At 35.1% G+C, this 22,616-nt stretch overlaps 1 protein-coding gene across 1 annotated transcript in view; it reads right to left on the reverse strand.

The window, feature by feature from the left end:
* The window catches only part of LOC115217133 (mitogen-activated protein kinase 14), a 57,209-nt gene extending 35,561 nt beyond the window's left edge, over positions 1–21,648 (reverse strand). The window contains exons 1-2 of the mRNA XM_029786746.2: positions 21,431–21,648; positions 20,832–20,996 (exon numbers count right to left, since the gene is read on the reverse strand). Coding sequence (XP_029642606.1) covers positions 20,832–20,953 — 122 coding nt within the window. The 5' untranslated portion in view covers positions 20,954–20,996; positions 21,431–21,648. The remainder of the gene's footprint in view (positions 1–20,831; positions 20,997–21,430) is intronic.
* Between the last annotated feature and the right edge of the window lie 968 nt (positions 21,649–22,616).

Here is a 22,616-nt window from a genome sequence, read left to right on the forward strand (position 1 = left end):
CCCGAGCAATGCCAGGCGATACTGCTAGTCTTTATATATAAAAGAGAGGTTGTGTGCTGTCTGTCTCCTACGATTTAGATTCCTAACTACTCCCACATTTTGCGGTGCAGTTTAACCAAAACCGGGTATCTTAAAGTCATGATTCATATCGAGCCCTTCTGGGTATTAGCGCGTGTCTACAATGAGTCTACGATTTAAAAAAAAATTTACCATCAATTTTCCCCATTTTTAATGCATTTTTGGTATATATAAGGGAAGTAACTCTCTAAAAATTTATTAAATCTCAGAACGTAAAAAGCTACAGTAACACCTCCCCCCCTTTGTGGTTAGCCATATTGAGATGGTTATTATACTTTACATCTCTAAAAATGTTTATATAGTTATTTCCCTTACAAACCCGAGCAACGCCGGGCGATACTGCTAGTAAATAATACAAAAACAAATGTGCAAACAATACCATAAGAGAAACATGACAGCGAAATATTAATAGATAGTCTTAACTAAAACCAAATTTTTATAATTTCTTCCAGTCAATGTAAAACAATCTGAACTGCACACAAAAGTATTTTATCTACTCTTTGAACCATTCATTACTAATTATGTTGCATCTCTGACAGCTCAGTACCTTTGCCAAGAACAAATTACAACACAAGGAACAGAATATAATTCAATAATTTTCTTTACTCATTGAACTGCACTGTAATAATAATGGTGTAAAAGAAGACATCCAAAAAATTCAGCTAACCTAGGATAATTAAAGCAAGTCAGCTGAATTATCATTAAAGTGATAAGAGAAAACGAAAAGCAGAAAGAGTCCATATAAAAGGGTAATTAAGAGGTACATATGTTAGACGTTTTCTGTTGATTCAAAACTTATAGTTGAAAAGAAAAGAGATTGAAATCAAATATATTTATAGCATAAATATAACTTTAGGGTTAAGGCAAGCAAAACATCAATTATCCTTTTATTTTTTTTGCAATATCCTCAATAAAACACAGCTGATCTATCTCACTGCTTTGCACATACAGAAGGTCCCAAATTTGGGAAAAGAACTTCTCTGCAACTGTTACAATAAACACATCTTGAATGTAATATTACAACAGCTGAAAGTATGGATGACATCCAGTTGTGAAAAACCTTAGCAAAAATTTTGTGCAAAGCAATGTAGTTGGAACCACTACTAAAAGTATCAATAGAACCAGTATAGCTCAGACAGGTTTTTCGAGCATTAAGAGGTACTAGATGTGGAATGCAGTAGTCTTCAGATCACATCCAACATACACTAGCATTGTAAAACAAATATCAAGCTGATGATGCAAAAACAGTTTTCACAATATTTGCCTTAATATATTATACAAGAATAATTTCAATTATATAAGTATTACATCAATATCTTCACAGACTATTTTTTTTTTTTTATTTACATCTATAATAAAGAGGGTTTTATGTCCTGATTTTCTTTTCAAACAAAACTAGTTCTCAAAATATATAATTTTTCTTTCCATGGTAAATGATCCCCATCCCAATCCTCAAAGAATGTTTTATTTCCCTATATTACTAATAAATATTTGACCACTCCTACAAAGTTCTCACAGGATAAGTAAAAAAAAATAAACATATGATACATTAACAGTTGAAGTAGAGTAAATTAACTGACTTTTCTTGTTTTAACTTTTAAATGCCCCTAGTAGAGAATCTCTTAAATATTTATCTAAAAAATACAGACTGAAATGTTTTCTGCACAGTACAGAATAGACCTACAAATAATAAAAGTACCATGTCAGAAAAATTACCACTTACTGCAGTTCACTGAATTTACTGCCAATCCTGACCTTGCTTATAACCTCTGGAATCAACTAGTTAATAATTAACCCACACCTAGCCTCTTCAATAACACCAAACTACAGAATGGAGGAGACTATGAAAGTCCTTCTCATAGTTGAAAGTATGGATAGTTCGTACTTAGCTCAAACTTTCTGTAACATCTTTGTACCAAATATAACTGCAGGGTTTCTGTTCCTTTTATTTTGTCTGTAACTAGTCATATTGACTTTCATGTATTCCTTCAGTATTGTAATTGTTGTAAAATCTGAAGTCAACTCTGTCAAGTAGCCATATGGTTAAAGACAGCTACCTGATTGTGTATCTAAGTTTGATGTGTTAATTTTGTATTTTTTAAAAGACAGTAGGATGTAATCTGAAGGATATTTGGTTATTAATTCTAGCATATTATGTTCCCTTGATGGCTATTTAGTATCATAGTAATGGATGATAATGCTATTATGGTAGCCCATTACATATAACTTATTACATAGCCTAATTAACTATATAAGTAACTAGTATAGCAGCAACTCCTCTTGTAAGTTACTGGAGGATAACGAATTAGTTGTCTTTACTGGTTTTCTTGCATTGATTCAATAGAAGTAACACTGAAGTGCTTTCTTATTTTCTCCCGCAGCACTGCCTACTTAAAAGACCACTTGTCAATTTTACAATAGCCCTACTATGTAGAGTGGTTAGTTGCTCCAGCTACTCAGAAGTACTTATTTGCAACTAGATGAACTGGGCTTTTTGAGAATATCTTGGCCACTAACATAATACAATGTTGATGACAAGACACAAAACACCAGCCTTTCAGATGACTTTTCTGATAATCTATCAACTAAATACTAATTATCAATTCCTTAAAACTATAGAGCATATAGGATTGTATATTGCTAACATATTTCTCAAAAGCATTTGAAACATAAGTAAAATAGGTCAAATAGGGATCAAAACTAGGTCAGGATTCCGAATCCAAGAACCTAACAACTGCAAACAAGATGCAGAATTAATTACTAACAAAGGATACTTCGAAGACACAATAGTCAAGAAGTAAAAGCAATGTGTTTCCAGACCAAGTAATAATAAACCTTGCATTCTATCTGAAGATAAAGCACATCACTCAACTCAGCATGTGTGTAAGTGTCTATATACATGTATAACTTCACTACAGAATGATTGTTATTAAAATACACCAATGGGTTAAGAAAATTTCCACCTTTGGAAAAACAGATGTAAAAATTATTTTTTAAGTAAAATAGAAAACCCAGCTGCCTTTCGTAATTTAAGAATTATTATTATATAGGGTGGGTCAAAAGTCACTAAGGGGTTGCAATATTTAATAACCTTTTTTTTTTGAAAATTAATTGGAAAACAGATTTTATAAAGACCTTAGAGATTAACTAGAGAAAAGTTCACAACTGAACAGTGAACACAAATTGTAAAATTTTGCTTGCCAAGAGAATCAGTGATTAAACGTTTAATTGGTCATTTTGAGGGACAGGGTTCAGAGCAAACTTCCATGAACTGGCAGACCCCACTTCATTAAGAATGAAGCCACTGTCAGGCTTGTAAAGGAGAGTGCCGGAGAAGACCCGAGTACATCAATGCAAAATCAGTCTAGATAAAATATTCTGAAAACTTAACCTTTTTCTGTTGGTGCAACAAGTGAAGCCTACAATATGCAGTTAGATTCCAAGAATTAGCAAGAGAAGATCCCAAATTTATCCACAAGCTGATAGTGTCAGATGAAGCACATTTTCATTTGATTAACTTCATTAACAAACAGGATTTGGGGTTCAAAAAAATCCTAAGGCAATTCACCAAAGGGAATTGCATCCCCTAAAGAGTATGGTCTGGTGTGAGGTTACGTCAGAAGTGATTAGACCTTATTTTGTTGAAGACAACGATGGGGACCTTGTCACTGTTATAGGAGATGAATATTGGTTTATGACTGAAAATTTTGTACTTCCAGCATGTTGAGATAAACCCAACATATGGTTCCAATGGGACAGGGCCACAGCTCATGCAGCAAGAACACAATCCAACTGATCAAGCATATTTTTGAGAGAAGAATTTCCTATGGTTGCAACATATGCTGGCCATCGTGTTCTCCAGAAATGATGCAAGACACCTATTTCTGCCTCTCTATTTCTCTGTCACACTGACTTTTCATCACCTGATACTAGATTACCTCCTACAACACCCCCTCCATTATAGCAAGACACATGTTTCTGCCTCTCTGTCTCTATGCCACACGCTAACCTTTCATCCTCTGACATGAGTTCCCCTCCTCAAATGCCCCTGCCCTTCTCAAAATTCTTTGTCTTGTGAGTTACTTAGTGACCCATCCAGTGCTGGTGCCACGTAAAAAGCATCCAGCCCACACTGTAAAGTGGTCGGTATTTGGAAGGGCATCTAGCCATAAAAATCATGCCAAAACTAACCTCGCCTGCGCTAGTGCCATATAAAAAGCACTTAGTCCACCCTGCAGTGGTTGGTGTTAGTAGGGGCATCTAGCTGTAAAAATCCTGTCAAAACAGACACAGTAGCCTAGGGTAGTTTTCTACCTGGCTGGCTCCTGTCAACTGTCCTACCCATGCATGCATGGAAGACAGACGTTTGAGGATGATGATGAAGATGACTGGATATGATACCATGGTTATTGTAAATTTAAAACAAAAAATAAAGGAGTTAGTAAACAATCAAACCCCACCATAACTTTGCCCACCCTGTAAATATCAACCAATTGGCAGAGTCATTATAGCATAGAGTAGGTTGCAGTAATTGTTTCAGTTCTCTACACTCTGAGTTCAAATCCTACCAAAATCAACTCTGCCTTTTATCCTTTCGGGGCCAACAAAACAACAATGCTGTATAGGGCCAATTCTTGTTTCCCTCATTCGTTCTTTCTATTTGTCATTTATTCTCACTTTTGATTAAACCTAAAAAGGGATGGACTCCACTAGGTCTACAAATGCCTAAGACCTACCATTTGTCACAGCAGTGCCCTTACAACTCCATCAAGGAGTCATGGGTCTAAGGCAATGTAAGATACACATATATACATACATACATATACATACATACACATACATATATATATATATATATATATATACACACACACACACACATACTAGCAAACACACCCATCCTTTGAACAGTTTAATTTGCTTTGGTGGTATTTTTTTCACCAAATAATTGAACTACCAGGAAGGTTTATCAGTCGCACGGCAATCTACATTTCCGATTAACCTAGGAACGGAAAATTAAATTGAAGGCCAATTATTGTGGAGGTCGTTACACTTTAATGATCATAGAACACAAAGTTTGCAAACAATGCAAAGTAGAACTACTGAAGTATTTTGGGAGTCGATAACGAATAATGACTACAAAATATAGTGGTTTTATATGAAAGTGAAATTTCTTGTCAGAAACAGCCACATAAATGGAGTAATGAAATTGAAGGAAGGTATTGAAACTTCTCCTCTGCAAGTTTATTTTTTTCAACAGCAATGGGAGCTACTTTTTTTGGAGAGATAAGCGAAAAAAAGCCCCTTTATTCTGTCTTCCCACATAGCTTGTGCATAAACTAACAGTGAATGCTGCATAAAGTTAAAATGGTATGGAGCTTTCTGAAAGATATGGTTAGCTTTCACTAGTGGAAGCAAAACTCTTATTTAAAGGTTGATTGATATGTGATTGTTTAAAGAAAGCTAGAAAAACGATGCTAAAATGTATTTGAAACAATGGACAATAGTCAAAATATCACAATGGACGGGTAAATAAGAATCCTTAAAGTGAAACAACACACTGGTATTTGAAAAAAGGTATCAACAAATAGAAGAGAGGGAAGGGAACACTATCTTTCAAGTAACTCACAATAGGTAAAGGTAAGTTTGCCAAAGTTGAATGCAGTTTAAATATGGAGATTGTTTGGTATTGGATATTCATTGCGTACAGTGTTCCTAGTCGATTTCATCACCATGGCAGGTGGACAGTGGAAATAGACAAAATCCTTTCACTTTTATAAAAGATTAAAAATGTATGGAAGACCCTACATGCAAAAAACTATGTCCATTTACGTGGGATCTCTGGGCAAAATGTTATAGTACATGACCATCCTTGGGAGATAAGTAATGTTTGTGTAAAGTTTGATGAAAATCGGTTGAGAATTGTGGAAATGTATGTGTTAGTCATTATACAAACATATTGTGATTTATATATATACCAGATATATTGTGTGTAGAGTTAAATATACAACTACTACTGTATGAGTAGGAGCTCCACATAGATTATCATTATCCCTTCACTAATGTAAAGCCTACTTAGGAACTAAATATTTATACAGGTGTTTCTCTTAATTCCCACTATAAATAACATCATCATTTAATGTCCATCTTCCATGCTGACATGTGTTGGATGGTTTGACAGGAGCCAGCTAGGTAGAAGACTACACCTAGCTACTGTGTCTGTTATGGCATGGTTTTTACAGCTGGATGCCCTTCCTAACACCAACCACTCTGCAGAGTGGACTGAGTGCATTTTACATGACACCAGTACAGGCAAGTTCAGTTTCAGAATGGTTTTTACTGCTGGACGCACTTCCAAATGCCAACCACTTCACAATGTGGACTGGATACTTTTTGCATGACACCAATAGAATCACCAAGTAACTTGCAAGACAAGAAATTTTGAGAGAGAAGAGAACATTGGAGGAGGTGTGTGTACACACAATCATTTAGTGTCTACATTTCCAGACAAGAGTATGTCATGGTAGAATTTTCTAAGGCTGGATGCCCTTTCTGTCAAATTCCCAAGTGAAATAATCTCCGAACAGGCCAGCCTTGTTTACATGGAGAACTGGCAACAAATGACATTGAAACATGCATTCTGTTTATAAAGGTCATACAACTTGTCAAGACATGTCAAGCTATGACATGCTTTCATAATGGACAGTAAGCAAATGAGATCACTCATGAAACCATTGTTTACAATCAGAAAGCAACAAGAGAAATACAAAATCACTCACACAAAAATACATGTACACATAAAACAAGTTTTCTTCAATTTCCATCAACCAAATGTACTCATAAGGCTTTAGTTGGCCCAGGGCTATAGCAGAAGATACTTGCCCAAAGCGCTTAGTGGGACAGACCTGAAACCACATGGTTGGGCAGCAAACATCCTAACCCTTTAGCATTTAATCCAGCCATATCCTGCCCAAATATTCAAACTGTTCTATGTTAAAGCAGACTAGATCAAACTTCTCACACATAACCTACAATGTCATTCTAAAAATACACAAACACACCATTGGAATCTTGAAGCTACAAGATAATATGTGATTAATTCAAAACAGTGTGAATAAATAAGCAATACATCTGACAAAGAAATCTGAATGCTAAAGGCTTAATTACACAGCCATACCTCATTGTAAAAAAACACAACTAATCAGACCAATCCCACTTTTTCCTGCTAACAAGAAGATAAGAAAACTTCTAAGAGGAAAATTCTTACTAGAAGTTATTGCATTATTTTAGTTTGTACATTTTAGCCTTCTAAAGCAGGTTAAATGAGTACCACTCATGTACTGAATTAATAAAATCCATTCCACTTCTTCCGGAGGTATGTTTGGCCTTGGCCTTTTGTTAAAAATCAGTCGTTTGTAAGATAATGAAACAGCTGGACACAATTGTCCTACTTTAATTAGTAGATATATTCCTTTGTGTTCTTAGATATATTCCTTTGTGTTCTGAGTTCAACTCTCACCAGGGTTGACTTTGATATCTGCAGTAGAGAAAACAAGTACCAACTGTGTATAATAAATGCATTTCCTTTACAATTTGTTGTTTTGTGTCAATGTAGGAGATCATTCTTTTGTAGTTTGTTGACTCAATGATATGTAATTTCCATCAACATCATTATATATCTCCTTTTCCATGGTGATGAATTTTCTAAGTTTTATAGCAGGATTCCTATGCCGTCACCAACCTATTTAGATACTTCTTACAATGCACAGGGATACGGTATAACTATTCTAAAACAAGGATACACATGATATGTATACATTTATATATATATAACCTAAAACATAATAAATAAGAGGATACTAGTGTATAGGATATAGATTATAAATATATAACATGTTATACATGGAAATAAGTGAGGGCTGACAACAAGGGGATCCAGTCATAGAAAATCGACCTCAAAAAATTCTGTGTAACCTATATGAGCACGGAAAAGTGAATGTCAATAACAATGTGTGTGTGTGTGTGTGTGTGTGTGTGTGTGTGTGTGTGTGTGTGTATATATATATATATATATATATATATATATATATATATATATATATATATATATATAAGAGGCAGTGAGCTGGCAGAAACGTTAGCGCGACGGGCGAAATGCTTTGCGGTTTTTCGTCTGTCGTTACGTTCTGAGTTCAAATTCCGCCGAGGTCAACTTTGCCTTTCATCCTTTCAGGGTCAATAAATAAAGTACCAGTTTCGCACTGGGGTCGATGTAATCGACTTACTCCCTTTGTCTGTCCTTGTTTGTCCCCTCTATGTTTAGCCCCTTGTGGGTAGTAAAGAAATATATATATATATATATATATATATATATATATATATATATATCATCATCATTATTATAGGTAAGAAAAAGTTGGATATCTCAAAGCATGATACTATAAAATAATACATACTATGTGGTATATAACCTATATTTATGATAAAATATATTACATTTTCCACGTATCTGGTATTTTTCAATTGTTTCATTCATTAGACTGCAGCTATGCTGGGGCACCACCTTGAAAGGTTTTAGCCAAACAAATCGACCCCAGTACTTATTTTTAAAGCCTGATACTTATTCTCTTAGTCTGTTTTGCTAAAGCACTGTATTACAGGTACTATTAAATTAGTATCCAACTTTCTCACCCTCATTAGTTGATTGTAATTATGCTACATTTAATTTTGGATGTAGTATCTGTTTCCGTGAATTTTGGCAGGCCGTGGCAGGGGCACTTGAACTATAGCAGTGAATGCAATCGACTGGACTGCACGTGCGTTTATAGTGATGGTAAAGTCTAGCGTGCGGTCAAGTCAATTGTATTCTAAACGGGTTCGGCCGATGAGCTACCGATAAAAGTATATTATGTGAGTAAAATTACATAATTTATTAATTTATTAATAGCGAAACAATTGTCCCGAACTAATTTACATTTTTGCTATGTTTATTTGCCCTGTCTGCGCCAGTAGTTGTGCTAACTTTCATTGGAAACTTTTATGTGGTTGAAACCCATCAGATCTATTTTTAGTGCTAGAGTAGACCACATGGTGGTTACTCTCTTATATTTATGTATAAAATGTATCGTAATCCGGGTTTTGTACGCACTAAGCCACTTGGTGTTAAATGGATGTACTATTAAATTAGTATCCAACTTTCTCACCCTCATTAGTTGATTTATATATATATATATATATATATATATATATATATATAGAGAGAGAGAGAGAGAGAGAGAGAGAGAGAGAGAGAGGGAGAGAGAGAGGGAGAGAGAGAGGGAGAGAGAGGGACACACACACACACACACACACACACACACACAGAAAAGGCATTTTTCAGTTTCTTTCAACCAACTCTACTTACAAGGCGTTGGTCAGCTGAGTTGTAGTAGAAGACACTTGGCCAAGGTGGGGATGCAAACAGGGCTTAACAGAGCTTGGATTGGAAAGATTTCTTTTTGCACCTGCAGTGCATAGATAGTAAAGATATCCAAAGCTGATTTAAGGGAGGTTTTCAGGATTAAGCTGAGATCTGACTTTCAATCAACAAATAATAGTATTGTGGCAGATCTATTTTAGACTCACCAAGGAAAATGTGTGTATGTGAACATGCACAAATGTTGATATTTCACGGCTTGGCATTATAACCCATTGCTCTACACTTTTAAAGAGTTGTGGACTAACAAATCCCTTCTGTGAAAAACAGGTATGGGTTGGTGACACCTAAAATAACTCCCCGTCTAACATGGACAAAGAAATATTAAAGAAACTAATGCTTTTTTCAAATGCAATGACCTGAATTAAGTAGATTTTGAGACTTGCAAAAATAACATCAGATAGAGCTAGTAAAGATCTTTTATGACTGCAATGAAGTTCATTACAATACTGTTTCTTCTCATGAACTGCAGATTGGAGGTAACAGGAGATTAAAACAAAACTTGCCAATAGTTTAATCGTCTTAATCAAAATAAAAACAAGATATCACTTTAAGTCATGTAATTAAGGTAAATGATAAAATGGATCTCGAAATAATAAGTAATGTATCAATCACAACACTATATATATATATATTATATATATATATATTATATATATATATATATATATATTCCTCAAACAAGAATATCAGCCCACATCACTAACTCGGCAGGCATTGTTGCAGCCAAATTCAGAGAGCTTCCTCAACAAACTGGGGATACTGAAATGAAGTAGAGGTCATTCAGCAGTTTCTTCTTTGGTGTTCAATTGTGAGGACAAAAGTAGCTCAATATTGCACCATGACGCAGAACTCTTGTCATAACAAGGAAGTTAAAGGTGATGTTTATCAGACCCCCATCCACCCACCCCCACCAAAAAAAGGCAGGCAGCTTGGCTTGAAAACAAGTCTTCTATGTAAAGACAATAAAGACATCCAAAGCTAAGTAACAAGATTTGGAGGTTAAGGTGGAATCTGACTTTCAGTATTCTGGCAGACGATCTGCCAGCTACATAAGTCCCCTCCATATATGACATTAGGAAGTCATTGTATTTCTTCACTCTGTTGAAAAGTGCATCTTCAGGAGATGAAGAGAATTCTTTGCCCAGCACCAATATCAGATCATAACACTTTCAGGTGTACACAAAGTGCATTTGAAGCCGAAGATTACCCTCACAAAAGGTTGAAGTCATAAGAGTAATTAAAGCAACCAGAAGTGAGATGGATACTGGGGAGAATGAAATTTGGCCAGAGATGTTAAGAGAGAATGTATTATCTGGCTTAGCCATGTATGCCAAGTGGCCTGGCCTTCTGGAGATGCATCAAATCAATGACAATTAGGAGCGATAATCACAATTTTTAAAAAGGAAAACGAAAGTGCTTTAATAATAGAGGAAGCTCCTTGTTAAGCCTCCTCAGTGAAGTCTACACCAGGTGTCTGGAAAAAAGATGTAAGGACACTGACAAGTGCAAGTTAGCTGGGTGACTAAATATTCACACACTACCAAGTCTACAAGAAATTATAGGAATATTGTTAATGGGTATATAATGGTTTTGTAGACCTTGAAAAGGTATGTGACAAAATGCTACAGGACATGCTGTGGACGGTTTTGCTGGAGTTTAGGAGTGATGAGCAGCTCCTTCTTGCCTTGAAATCTCTAAAGGAATGCCCTGTGTTTATGCTAACAAGTCTTTCAATGTGAATGTGGGTCTCTGCTCTTTTTTATAATCTTTATAAACTGGATTGACAAGCACAGCCATGGTCAAAGTGGTGTCAAAATTGGTGGGTGTAGGATTAGTCAGCTGATTCTTGCAGACAACATATTACTACTTAGCTTGTCACAAAGTTGTACACAGTCTGCACTAAGTATGTTCACTACTGAGTGCCATAAAAGAGGAGTGAAAATCAGTGTTGCAAAGACTGAGACATTGATCCTCTCAAGAAAGTCTGTCCAGTGCACTTTGTATGTTAGTGGGAATCACACTGAAGGAGATTTTCATGAGTAATGGAAGGCAGGGAGCAAGAATTGTTGACATAGGTGTAATACTGCACCTGCTTCAATACTATCATCAGTAAAAAAGGAAGTAAATGAAAAATCCAAACTTGCTATATTCAATTCAGTTTCCATGCCTACCTGTACTTATGACAATGAATCCTAGATAGTGACCAAAAGAGTATGATCATGAATATAAATGGCCAAAGTGGTGTTTCTTTGACAGGTTTGCTAGACTAACATCACTCAACAGGGTGATTAGCTTGGAAATCAAAGAGCCACTACTCCTTTGCATTGAGAAATCACTGCTCTGACACTACTGACATACGATTAGAATGTCTGATGTAAGAATCACAGAACGGATTTAACAGCAACATCAAAAGGCAGGAGACATGGGGATAGGCTGTGAATAAGATAGTAAGAAAACAGTCAAGCCTTAGGGATCTCTCTTGGTATTCAGTAGGAACATTTGTTGATGGCTGCTTCTAATAAGACCCTCTGGGGAGTGCATCTGAGAGTTCCATTCCTATGAGCTTTGCAAATGAATGGATGGAATATTATCAAGCAAGTGAAAGAGAAATTACTGGACATGTAGAGAGATGTAACAACAAATGCACTCTTTTACCTCCATGCTCATTAGTGCTCTTGGAGATTATGACTTCAAAAGAAACTAGTAGACTGGTTTACCAATAGTTAAGAAAAGCTAAGAACTAGATGAACTTTGTTTTGAACAGGAAGAGACAGAAAATAGTTATAAACACAAAACATATTTTTAGAAGTAATCTCCTAATGTTGATTAAAAATATGTGTGATCAGATTTAATGTAGAAAAAGTAGGAAAAACTGGAATCAAAGAAAAGAGAGTATGGAAAAAGATAAGGTCAGCTTATACTTAACTTTAGAAAATGTTTACATGGACTAAGTAAACAAAGAACTTATAAAGTACAGAAAATAGTTGGATGTGGCCACCACAAAAACTAATAACTAAAATGCTAAAACTACCATGATAGAGCACTTCATTAGTTGACTGCATTGTAAAGAAGATATGATCTCTGATGACTATCAGAACAGGCACTCATCATCAAATGGGAAATTAATAATAGCCTATAATGAGTGAATGATATATCAGAGTTGTTCAATAGATGCGACTGTTAAAATTAGGGATAGAGTTGCAAGGCTTGTGGAATCAGTACACAAAATCTTCAGTTCCTAAAGTTATGGAATCACTGAACTTTAATTCCTTTACTTGTTATTTAACTAATCATATATTTCTCATATTACTAGACATCATACACAACATAATAGACAATGTGGAATCAACAAGCTACATTTTAGCATGCTAATCAGGTTCAAGTCTGGATTTAAAGCAATAGCTCTGTAGTTGTGGCTTCATTAGATTATTTGTTAACAATTAAAGATAAGACAAAACAAAGTTAAAAGATACTTTTTATCAAAAGGCTAATAAAGTAAAAGGATATAAAAACAAACTATAAAAATACTGTAAAAGAAAATCAGGAATATCTTTGTTTGCCAGTTCTAAAATCTGAAGTTCACCTAAATCAAAAAACTAAAAAAACTGAACATTTAAAGCAACTTGACAAATGACTACTATTTTAAAATGAGCTCAATTTAAAACATAACCCCCTCCCTATGATTTGTAAAATATTGAAAAATATCCTTACAAAATTTGTAAAATATTGAAAAATATCCTTACAAAATTTGTAAAATATTGAAAAATATCCTTACAAAATTTCTTAATAATGTGTCTAAAGATGAAACCAAGAATACAATTTTAAAATATATTAACACCTTGTTCTAGAAACAAAATTCCATTCACTAGATCTTCCTTCATAGAAAACTTAAAATTCTGATTTATTTTCAGCGAAAAAATTAGTGAAATTAATATTTGTGAAAGTTGAAATTTTTATGCATTATTTTACAATTTACACTGAATCAGAAACAGCGCAATTTTATAAACTGATTCTAGCAATACAATAATTGCTTCTGATTTTTCTTCATGGCCCTGCAAGACTAAGATAAAGATAGTGATAACCTCACTAAGGATCGAGAGTACAGGAAAGTGTCGACTGACATAGTTCCAAAGAATGTTCTTCATCCTAATCACTGAAGCTACAATAAAGGAATTCAGAAATGAATTATATGGATGATTCTGTATGCTAATCAGCCAGTTCTCCTTGAAAAATTTGTTCAAGAACTTGTAAAATAGATTTGAGACTTGGCAATATGGACTTCAAAGGTCTTGAAAAAAGACCATACCCAAGATTAAGGTAATATATAGTTATTGGTACCAAAAGGCTCAACAGTATCAGATAAGTGGCCTTTTCCAAAATGTTGGAAAGGGGCAAATTAGAATCCAAAACTGTGTAGTCATGCAGACAATGCTACAAGATCTCCGGCAGAAAACAAAATGTTAGGTGTGCTAAATATAGAAGAATAGTTAATAGTTGAGCAGTTATTGACTGAAGATAGATCAGACTGCTTGGAAAACTCATATATTTAAGTAATAAATAGTTGGCTACTGAGGAGACAAAACTACTGCAAGAGATGGAGCAAATGGCAATATTGGAATTTACATCTTATAATAATTCTGCTAGTCACTCCATTACTTAGCCCGTCCATAACGCTTTCACATGATTAGTTGAAGGGAAAGGTGAAGAGCAAGAGAGGAAAAGGAGAAGAGAGAAGTGTCTATGATGTGAGGTAGAGGGAATGTAATTGTAATGCTTTCACATAATTAAATAGAAAGAAAGAACAAGATGGAGAAAGAAAAAGGAGAAAAAGAGGATAAGGCTAACAGTGAGACAGAAAGAGGGAGAGAAGCATCCACAAGATGAGATAGGGGAAAGGTAATATTTATTATGTGGTTAAAAAAGTTAGTTGAAGGTAGTGATATAGAGGAGAGTTAGAAATAATTTTAGCAGAGGGGTGATGTTCTAAAGAAAGGGAGAGAGGGGGAGAGAGAGATGATGAAGGTGGTGAGTGGATAGTGAAAAGTGCATTTTTTTAAACTGAATTTTTTATATCGCTTATCACTTAACGCATGTACGTAAGTGCAATTTCATGAAATATTATAGCTTATTTATGTGGCAAATATATGCAATTTAACTAAAGGTTGTATCATGCATACAGCAATATTTTTTTTGTTTCTGGGAAGAATGAAAAAATAAAAGTGAATATTTTTATGACTCTTGTGTATTAAGTCTATAAAATTGTGCATAAAGTAGATAATGTGCATTAAGTAATCATCATATTTCAATTTCTTTCACTTTTCAATGAGTAGCAGATGAGAGACTATCTTTCCATACAGACACAACACAGGCTACACACAGTTGTTTTCAGAAATAACCTTATAGGTTTACCGTTAATTCTGTGAAATATTCATGGGTCCTACTAGTGTTATTTCAGAAAGGGATTGATATATAAAGCGAATGCAGGTACACAGTAAAATTGAAAAAGAAAAAAAATTAAAGTATGGTTAGTCCACATATATAATTATAATTTAAGTAAAATACACTTCACAAGTCAGCAGAGTAGATGATAGGAGTAAGAGGTTTGCAAATGACCAGAGCCTAAAGGATGATTAGTGTGAAGTATTTTAAAGTGCAGGACAGTGTGTTTATATGAACTAGGATGCTAATCAGGAAGTGAACCTGAAACAACTATAGTGTACTTACCCTCACTGATCGTGAAAAGTGGGCTACATGTACTGAGATGTAGAATACAAGAGAAGACTAAAAAGCACCCACTACACTCTTGGAGTGGCTGGTGTTAGGAAGGGCATCCAGCTGTAGAAACCATGCCAAATCAGGTTGAAATCTGGTGCAGCTCCCCAGCTTACCAGTTTTCAGTCAAACCACTTAACCCATGCCAGCATGGAAAACAGACATCAAATGATGATGATGATGAGTAAGATACTTTCACAAGAGTAACAAATATAGTAGCTGATTATTAAGGTACAGTTCAGTACAGTTAGAAAAGCTATAAAAGTATTGAAAACAGAAAAGCATCAAGACCATCAGGGATAATTGTTCACAAGCTAAACACTATCAAAATATGCGGCAATATTCAAGTTACTTGCTTCCATAATCAAATATTGTCAAAAGACATTAATGTTAATCACTTGCTTAATCAACAAGTTTCATAAGGGCAAAACAAAATTTCCTGAAGAGGATCAAGTACAGAGACCTCAAACTGATGACCCAAGACTTTAGAGTGCTTGAAGTGTTTTATCAAAACAGATTCAGAAATCAATTAGATGAAGTTTGGGTTTGTATTAAGACATATAACCACAAAACCTACATTTCTAGTAATAGAACTTTAAGAGAAGTTTGTAACTCATAAACCACTGAATTTAGCTTCTGTGTCTCTGAAGAAGGGCATACTAAACAGAGTCCATTGATCAGCAGTCTGATGGACACTAAAGAAAGTTGGGTGTAGGTGAATGGTCTTAAAAGCTTAAATTATACAGCATGGTGCTATTAGTATGATTATGGATAGAAGTGAGTTCAAAGAATTTCATGTTTTTCATCTTAAGTTCCTTAGAAACTTTTAAAAGCTAATAATTGTTTCCACAACAATAGAAATCAAAATATTTACTCTTTTACTTGTTTCAGTCATTTGACTGCGGCCATGCTGGAGCACATCGACCCCAGGACTTATTCTTTGGAAGCTTAGTACTTATTCTATCAGTCTCTTTTGCCGAACTGCTAAGTTTCGGGGACGTAAACATAGCACCATCGGTTATCAAGCGATGTGGGGGGGGGGACAAACACAGACACACAAACATATACACACACATCATCATCATCATCGTTTAACGTCCATTCTCCATGCTAGCATGGGTTGGACAGTTCAACCGGGGATCTGGGAAGCCAGAAGGCTGCACAAGGCTCCAGTCTGATCTAGCAGTGTTTCTACAGCTGGATGCCCTTCCTAACGCCAACCACTCCGTGAGTGTAGTGGGTGCTTTTTACGTGCCACCTGCACAGGTGCCAGGCGAGGCTGGCAACGGCCACTGTCGGATTGGTGCATTTTGCATGCCACTGGCACAGAAGCCAGTCGAGGCGGCACTGGCATCGGCCACGATTTGGATGGTGCTTTTTACGTGCCACAGGCACGGAAGCTAGTTGAGGCGACGCTGGCATCGGCCACGATTCGGATAGCGCTTTTTACGTACCACCAGTCCAGGGGTCCTGGCAACTGCCAGGTGCCAGTCATAGGATTGGTTCAATTTCGATTCCGATTTCACTTGCCCCAACAGGTCTTCGCAAGCAGAGAAGGGGGGTTGGCATGGGTGCCTGTCGTCGGATGAGGTTCGACTTTGCTTGCCTCAACAGGTCTGTGTGTGTCCAAGGGAGGAAAGACATGCATAAGTGGGCTGGACTCACTTGTCCTGTCTGGTCTTCTCACGCACAGTATATTTCCAAAGGTCTCGGTCATATATATACATATATACGACGGGCTTCTTTCAGTTTCTGTCTACCAAATCCATTCACAAGGCTTTGGTCGGCCCGAGGCTATAGTAGAAGACACTTGCCCAAGGTGCCACGCAGTGGGAATGACCCAGGAACCATGTGGTTGGTAAGCAAGCTACTTACCACACAGCCACTCCTAAATTTCAAAGTCTGATCTAGATAGCAAAAGCCTAAAAGTCAACTAGCAAAGCCCAAAGTACTAGTTAGTAACAGAAGAAAGAAATCTTAGTACCTTCTAGAAAGTGGCCTTACTTGATTGGCATGAGAAGAGTCAGTAGGAATTAAACAGAGTGTATTTGCTGCAAGCTACAGCTGGACAAAGGATGCAAGCAATGTACAAAAATGGTAAATAGCAGAAACATCCATGAAGAAGAGGTAAATAAACTGCTCATATGGCTTAAGACATTGCAGGTTTCTATTAATTATACGACCTGATTAGTGCTTGCAGTGACTGTAATGAAAATATAGCTACTGGTGTAAGGAAAGAGTGGAATCAGCTTAAGAAGCTGTTGGCAACAAAATGTTTCTCTATTAATGCAGAGGGCAAACTCTAAAAGTGACACTGCATGACTTTTTTTTTTTAAACTTGCTGGGTTGGAAGAAGGGATAGTGCACATAACCTTTGCAGGCCTTCCCTGTCCAGTGAGATTTAAGTCATTAATCTGCCTCTTGAAACTTTGGAACTCAACACCTGCAGGAAACATAGGCAGATGTTCTAGGAAGGAAGGACAGGGCATTAGTGAGTTAGACTGGAGTACCTGAGTGGAGGCAGCAGGATTCCAGCTAGTTCCAAAGAGCAAAGGCCACAATAGTGGTGGGAAAGGCAGAGAAAAGAGACAGCATGCTTGTAGGGTTAAGACTGTAGTATGTGACATTCTACTAATCAGCTGGGTGGCTCTTTTCTAAGTGTGACTAGGATGTCTGTACATGCAGTGATAGCACTGCTCAACGTGTCAGAATACTCCACTGTGAGTCTTAGCCAAGCTTTGTAGAGTATCAATAACTGTGGGGCCTGAAGTATCTTCTAGCTTTGAAGAGAAGGAACAGTGAGATATCAATATCAAAGGTGGAAGTTTGTTGAAACTGGAAAACATTAAGCCCGATCCTTTAGAAATGTGAATGTTTACTTGAATGAAAAGCAGAACACAAGTGAAATGAGTGAGTGGCTAAGCACCGAAACCAGAGATACAAATATGCAATATGAGTGATGAGTGAACAAGTATGTTATGCTACCAGTGGAAAGTACTTATGCCATGTGAAAACCAAAAAAAGAGAGATTAGGTAAAGTGTTGATACCAGGAAGCTGGGCCTCATAGATAAGATAAAAGAACAGCAATAATAATATACTGCACAGCAGACATTTCCAAATGCATGCCAGCATGGAGAAACACTGCAAGTGAGGTAACAGACAATTAGTCAATGTACAGAAGAAATCTTCACTAGAATGAAAATACATTACAATATTATGTTGACGAGGGGAAAGTAATGATAGTTAAGATAGACTAAGAAAGACTTGGGAACATAATTCACAGAACATACAGTGTATGTAATGACTATCTGTTGAAGAACACATCCAAATCTTAGGATAAAAGGAAATACAAATATTAGCATCATTATATTAGGGTGGACTGGCTAAATTGTTAAAGAATCAGATCAAATGACTTGGAGCATTTCTTCCAGCTCTTTAGAGCAACGTTTTCTCATATATATATATATATATATATATATATATATATATATATATATATATACCACGTGAATTACGTTGAAAAATAAAAGATATGGTATATATACCACGTGAACAACGATGAAAAATATAAGATATGGTATATAATTTTTTTGTGCAGGGGTTCCTTGGGGTTTACGCAAGAGCAAAAAGGTCGAGAAATACTGCTTTCGAGTCTGGTTTCAAATTGATTACTGAGGTTAACTTTCTCTTTCATACTTTTGGAGTCGATAAAATAAAAATATCAGTCAAGTGCTGGAGACGATGGTATCGACTAACTCCACTCCCCTCAAAAATACTGACCTTGTGCCTAAATTAGAAACAATTATTATAACAAATTTCTGTGAAAAAATATTAAAGCAAGTAGTAGGCTTTGAACAGTCACCAAACATTTTAAAGTATAATAGTCTGTATTTCTGTCGATCAGTTATTCAATGTTCTAACCGCCAATCCTCCCAAACCAACTACCGTACAAGATAATACTGCCTAATTTAGATACGAAATCTCTATAGTAACTTTTTAACTACCATGCATAGTTATAATTAACTAGAAAATCATTAGACGTTATCGTAAAACTCTATAAGGATAAAAATATACATCATATTAAAAAAAAAACTTAAAATATTATTCAACAATCTTAGTCAAAGACATAATATAAATAATCTTTTTAAACCGGCCAAATATCAAAACAGCCGCACCTCCCCGTGTCAGCCCTCAAAAAAACATCAACCTACTTTGTCAATGACTATAGACATAAATGCACTTTTATATCTTCATTTACATTCAGGATATGACTCTAATTTCTCAGGTATATTTCTCAGCTCAAGTTTCCACAATCCCATTTAAACTAAAAAGAATGTTGATGAAATGCCAAAGAGAAATGTGTAAAGCGGTTTCACTTGACAGTTTAAGAAGCTTTCGCTAAGTTGTGTGTATCACATAATTTTACATCAGCTTTCAACTCCCAACACATATCTGTTGACAGAGGTTTCCCCAAAATCAGTAATATCACTTATACTATTTTTAGTGTTGAGGGGTTCTATTTCAATTATTATATTCATAGGTGTATTCTATATTACTATGAAACTCCTCGTCCCATGATCATTTCCCCACCCCCACCCCTCGATAAATGCGAAAACTGCCATGTATGAAATAAACTATAAACGATCGCACGTAACTTTACACGACAAAAAAATTTTTTAAGAGTCTTTAAGCAGCAACGACAATCCTACTAGACGAGAAGAATATACACTTTCTATATTATAAGAACGGCAAACATAAAAATGCACAACTAGTGCTGAGGTTACAAGAAACACATCCTGTTCGTTTTTCAAAATTATTGGGTGTTTACACATACTTCAACAACAACAATATATAAACTATTTCTTCGTAAAACTATCTTTTCTTAACTGACTGAAGCAATTTTTTTTTTTTTATTGAACCAATTTTATTTTTAATTAACTGACCGAAATTAGTTATTTTCCTATTTTTTAAAATCAACTAAATCTCACACACAAAGACTTCATTCCTAAACTGTTACATTGTCAACTTGTTCTCTTTCATGCTTGTTCGCCGTTACAATAACTAAGAAACAAATAAATAAAAAGTACTGCAGCAAGAAACTAACTGTTGAATTAGAATAATTAGCAGCACACTAAATGGGTTGGGTGTGACGGCCAAGGTAATTAGTAGTAATACGATACAAACGTATAAATATCCCAATATACTAAATAACATGAAGGTAAATATAAACTAGGAGCCGAATACTAAAATATGTGATTATAAATATACACACACACACACACACATATATATATAAATATACACACATATATATATAAATATACACATACATACATACACACACAACGAAACTATTGGAATTTATTTGGGGAGAGAGGAGACATAAAAGAGCGGTCAAGACATCAGAGTTACTTCCCTTGATGAACTACAGTAATTATCATCAGCATATTTATTTATTTATTTATTTTGCCCATTTTTTAATAATAATAATAAATTACTTACCAAACTTGACCGTAAGCACCGTATGCAACTGGAGCAAGTCTCTGATAACGTTCTGGAATTCTCCAAGTTGTTCTGTTTAACTCAACTTGGTAAAATGTCTCACCTTCGTCTGCAGTAGCCATCTCATTCGCAGTTGGGGTATTCAGACTGTCGTTCTGACAGACTCTAACGATAAATGCAACAAAAAAAGTCAATTATAAAATTGCCTTAACTTACAAATAAACTACATATAACAGGCGTTGAACCTGTCATTGCTTTCTTAAATTCTCCGATAATTAACAGTATGAATGTCTTTTTCTTTTTCTTTTTTTTTTTTTGCGTAGCAGATAGCTGGCAAAATGACAAGTATTTAGCAGTTAATTTAATAATTTAACAAGCATTCGCATTTCTTTAAGCAAATGCATACTAAAAAGGAAATAGCAATTATTCTTAAATAGTTTTTAAATGGTGAGAAAAGAAGCGCCTATTAAAAAAATAAGTTTCTATTTCAGAGACTAAAACTACGCATGCCTCATCGAATGTAGTTTTAAAGTAAATGGAAAATATCAAATAAACTGCAAATAAAGCGAAAACAAATATTAAAATAAAGCAACACCAACCTTAAGGCGTTCCACAAGCGAAACGACAACACCTAGCTTCTCTTCTTAATGGATGCCGGAAATTACCTCGTTTTCAATATAGACCTTCACTAAGTAGGCAAGTGAGTGCAAAATCTTTCTCATCATTCCCCGCGTGCTGTAGTTGAACTTAACTTCTGATGTTATTTTACTTAAATTGATTGAAGAACTAGGAAAAAAAGTATTATGTATATACGTAAAAGAATTGTTATCTATAACTAATATAACTTTCGTTGTGTTTCTAGAAAGTTGTAATGTTTATTTAGTAATAAATAGTAGTAAAAGTAATTCATTTTATTCACAGTTGTCGCTAAGACGAAGGTGCACAATTAACTTTTCCATATTTTATTTCATGGTTAAAAGTGTCGTTTTTTGTTGTACTTTTTTCATTATGATATGAATATTAATAATAAGAATATTCTTTATATATATATATATATTATATATATATATATATAATGGTGGTAGCGAGTTTTATCTCTAAATTAATATTTCAAAGCACTCAAGTGGTTGGCAGTTGAAGAAATGCATCCAAATAACTTAATAAACGAATCCCATTTAAAGCATTAACAGGAATAACACTAAATAGACATAATAACTTTCTCGGCGTAAAAAAAAAGAAATGAAATCCCAGGAAAAATATCACAGTAAAAAATCTCGATTTTGGTTAAAAGTAACGGGGAAAATAATACACCAAGTAAATAGATATTTTGATGAAACTTAAAAGAAAAAACATTAAATCCGTCAAAAGTCTGTATCCTTTGTTCCTGTTGCTTTTTCTTAAATCCTCTATTCATAATAACGCATGCTAATTTGTCTCTATAAAATAAACTGAAAATGAAAAGTGCTTATGAAATTAGGCTAGTAGCCCAGGGTTTTACTTTCAAACTACTGTATTGACATTTTGAGTATCTAAGGATGTTTACCTCAGTTTGTCAAGTTTTTCTCTGCTGCAGAAATTTATTTTTTCCTGTTTTTATTAAGCCAATAGATTTTTATGAACTATGCACACGGAGAGGGGTGCAAAAAATTTCGTACACATATCTTTGACGGGGACAACTTTTATTTGTTTGTTTGTAAAAAGTAAATACAGCGGTTTTCAGATTTGACCGATCACATGGTTGTAGATTTATACGTTCTGAAACATCAAAAAGGTATTTTACACACT

This window comes from Octopus sinensis, linkage group LG1 (assembly GCF_006345805.1).
Source record: "Octopus sinensis linkage group LG1, ASM634580v1, whole genome shotgun sequence".
Classification (NCBI taxonomy): domain Eukaryota; kingdom Metazoa; phylum Mollusca; class Cephalopoda; order Octopoda; family Octopodidae; genus Octopus; species Octopus sinensis.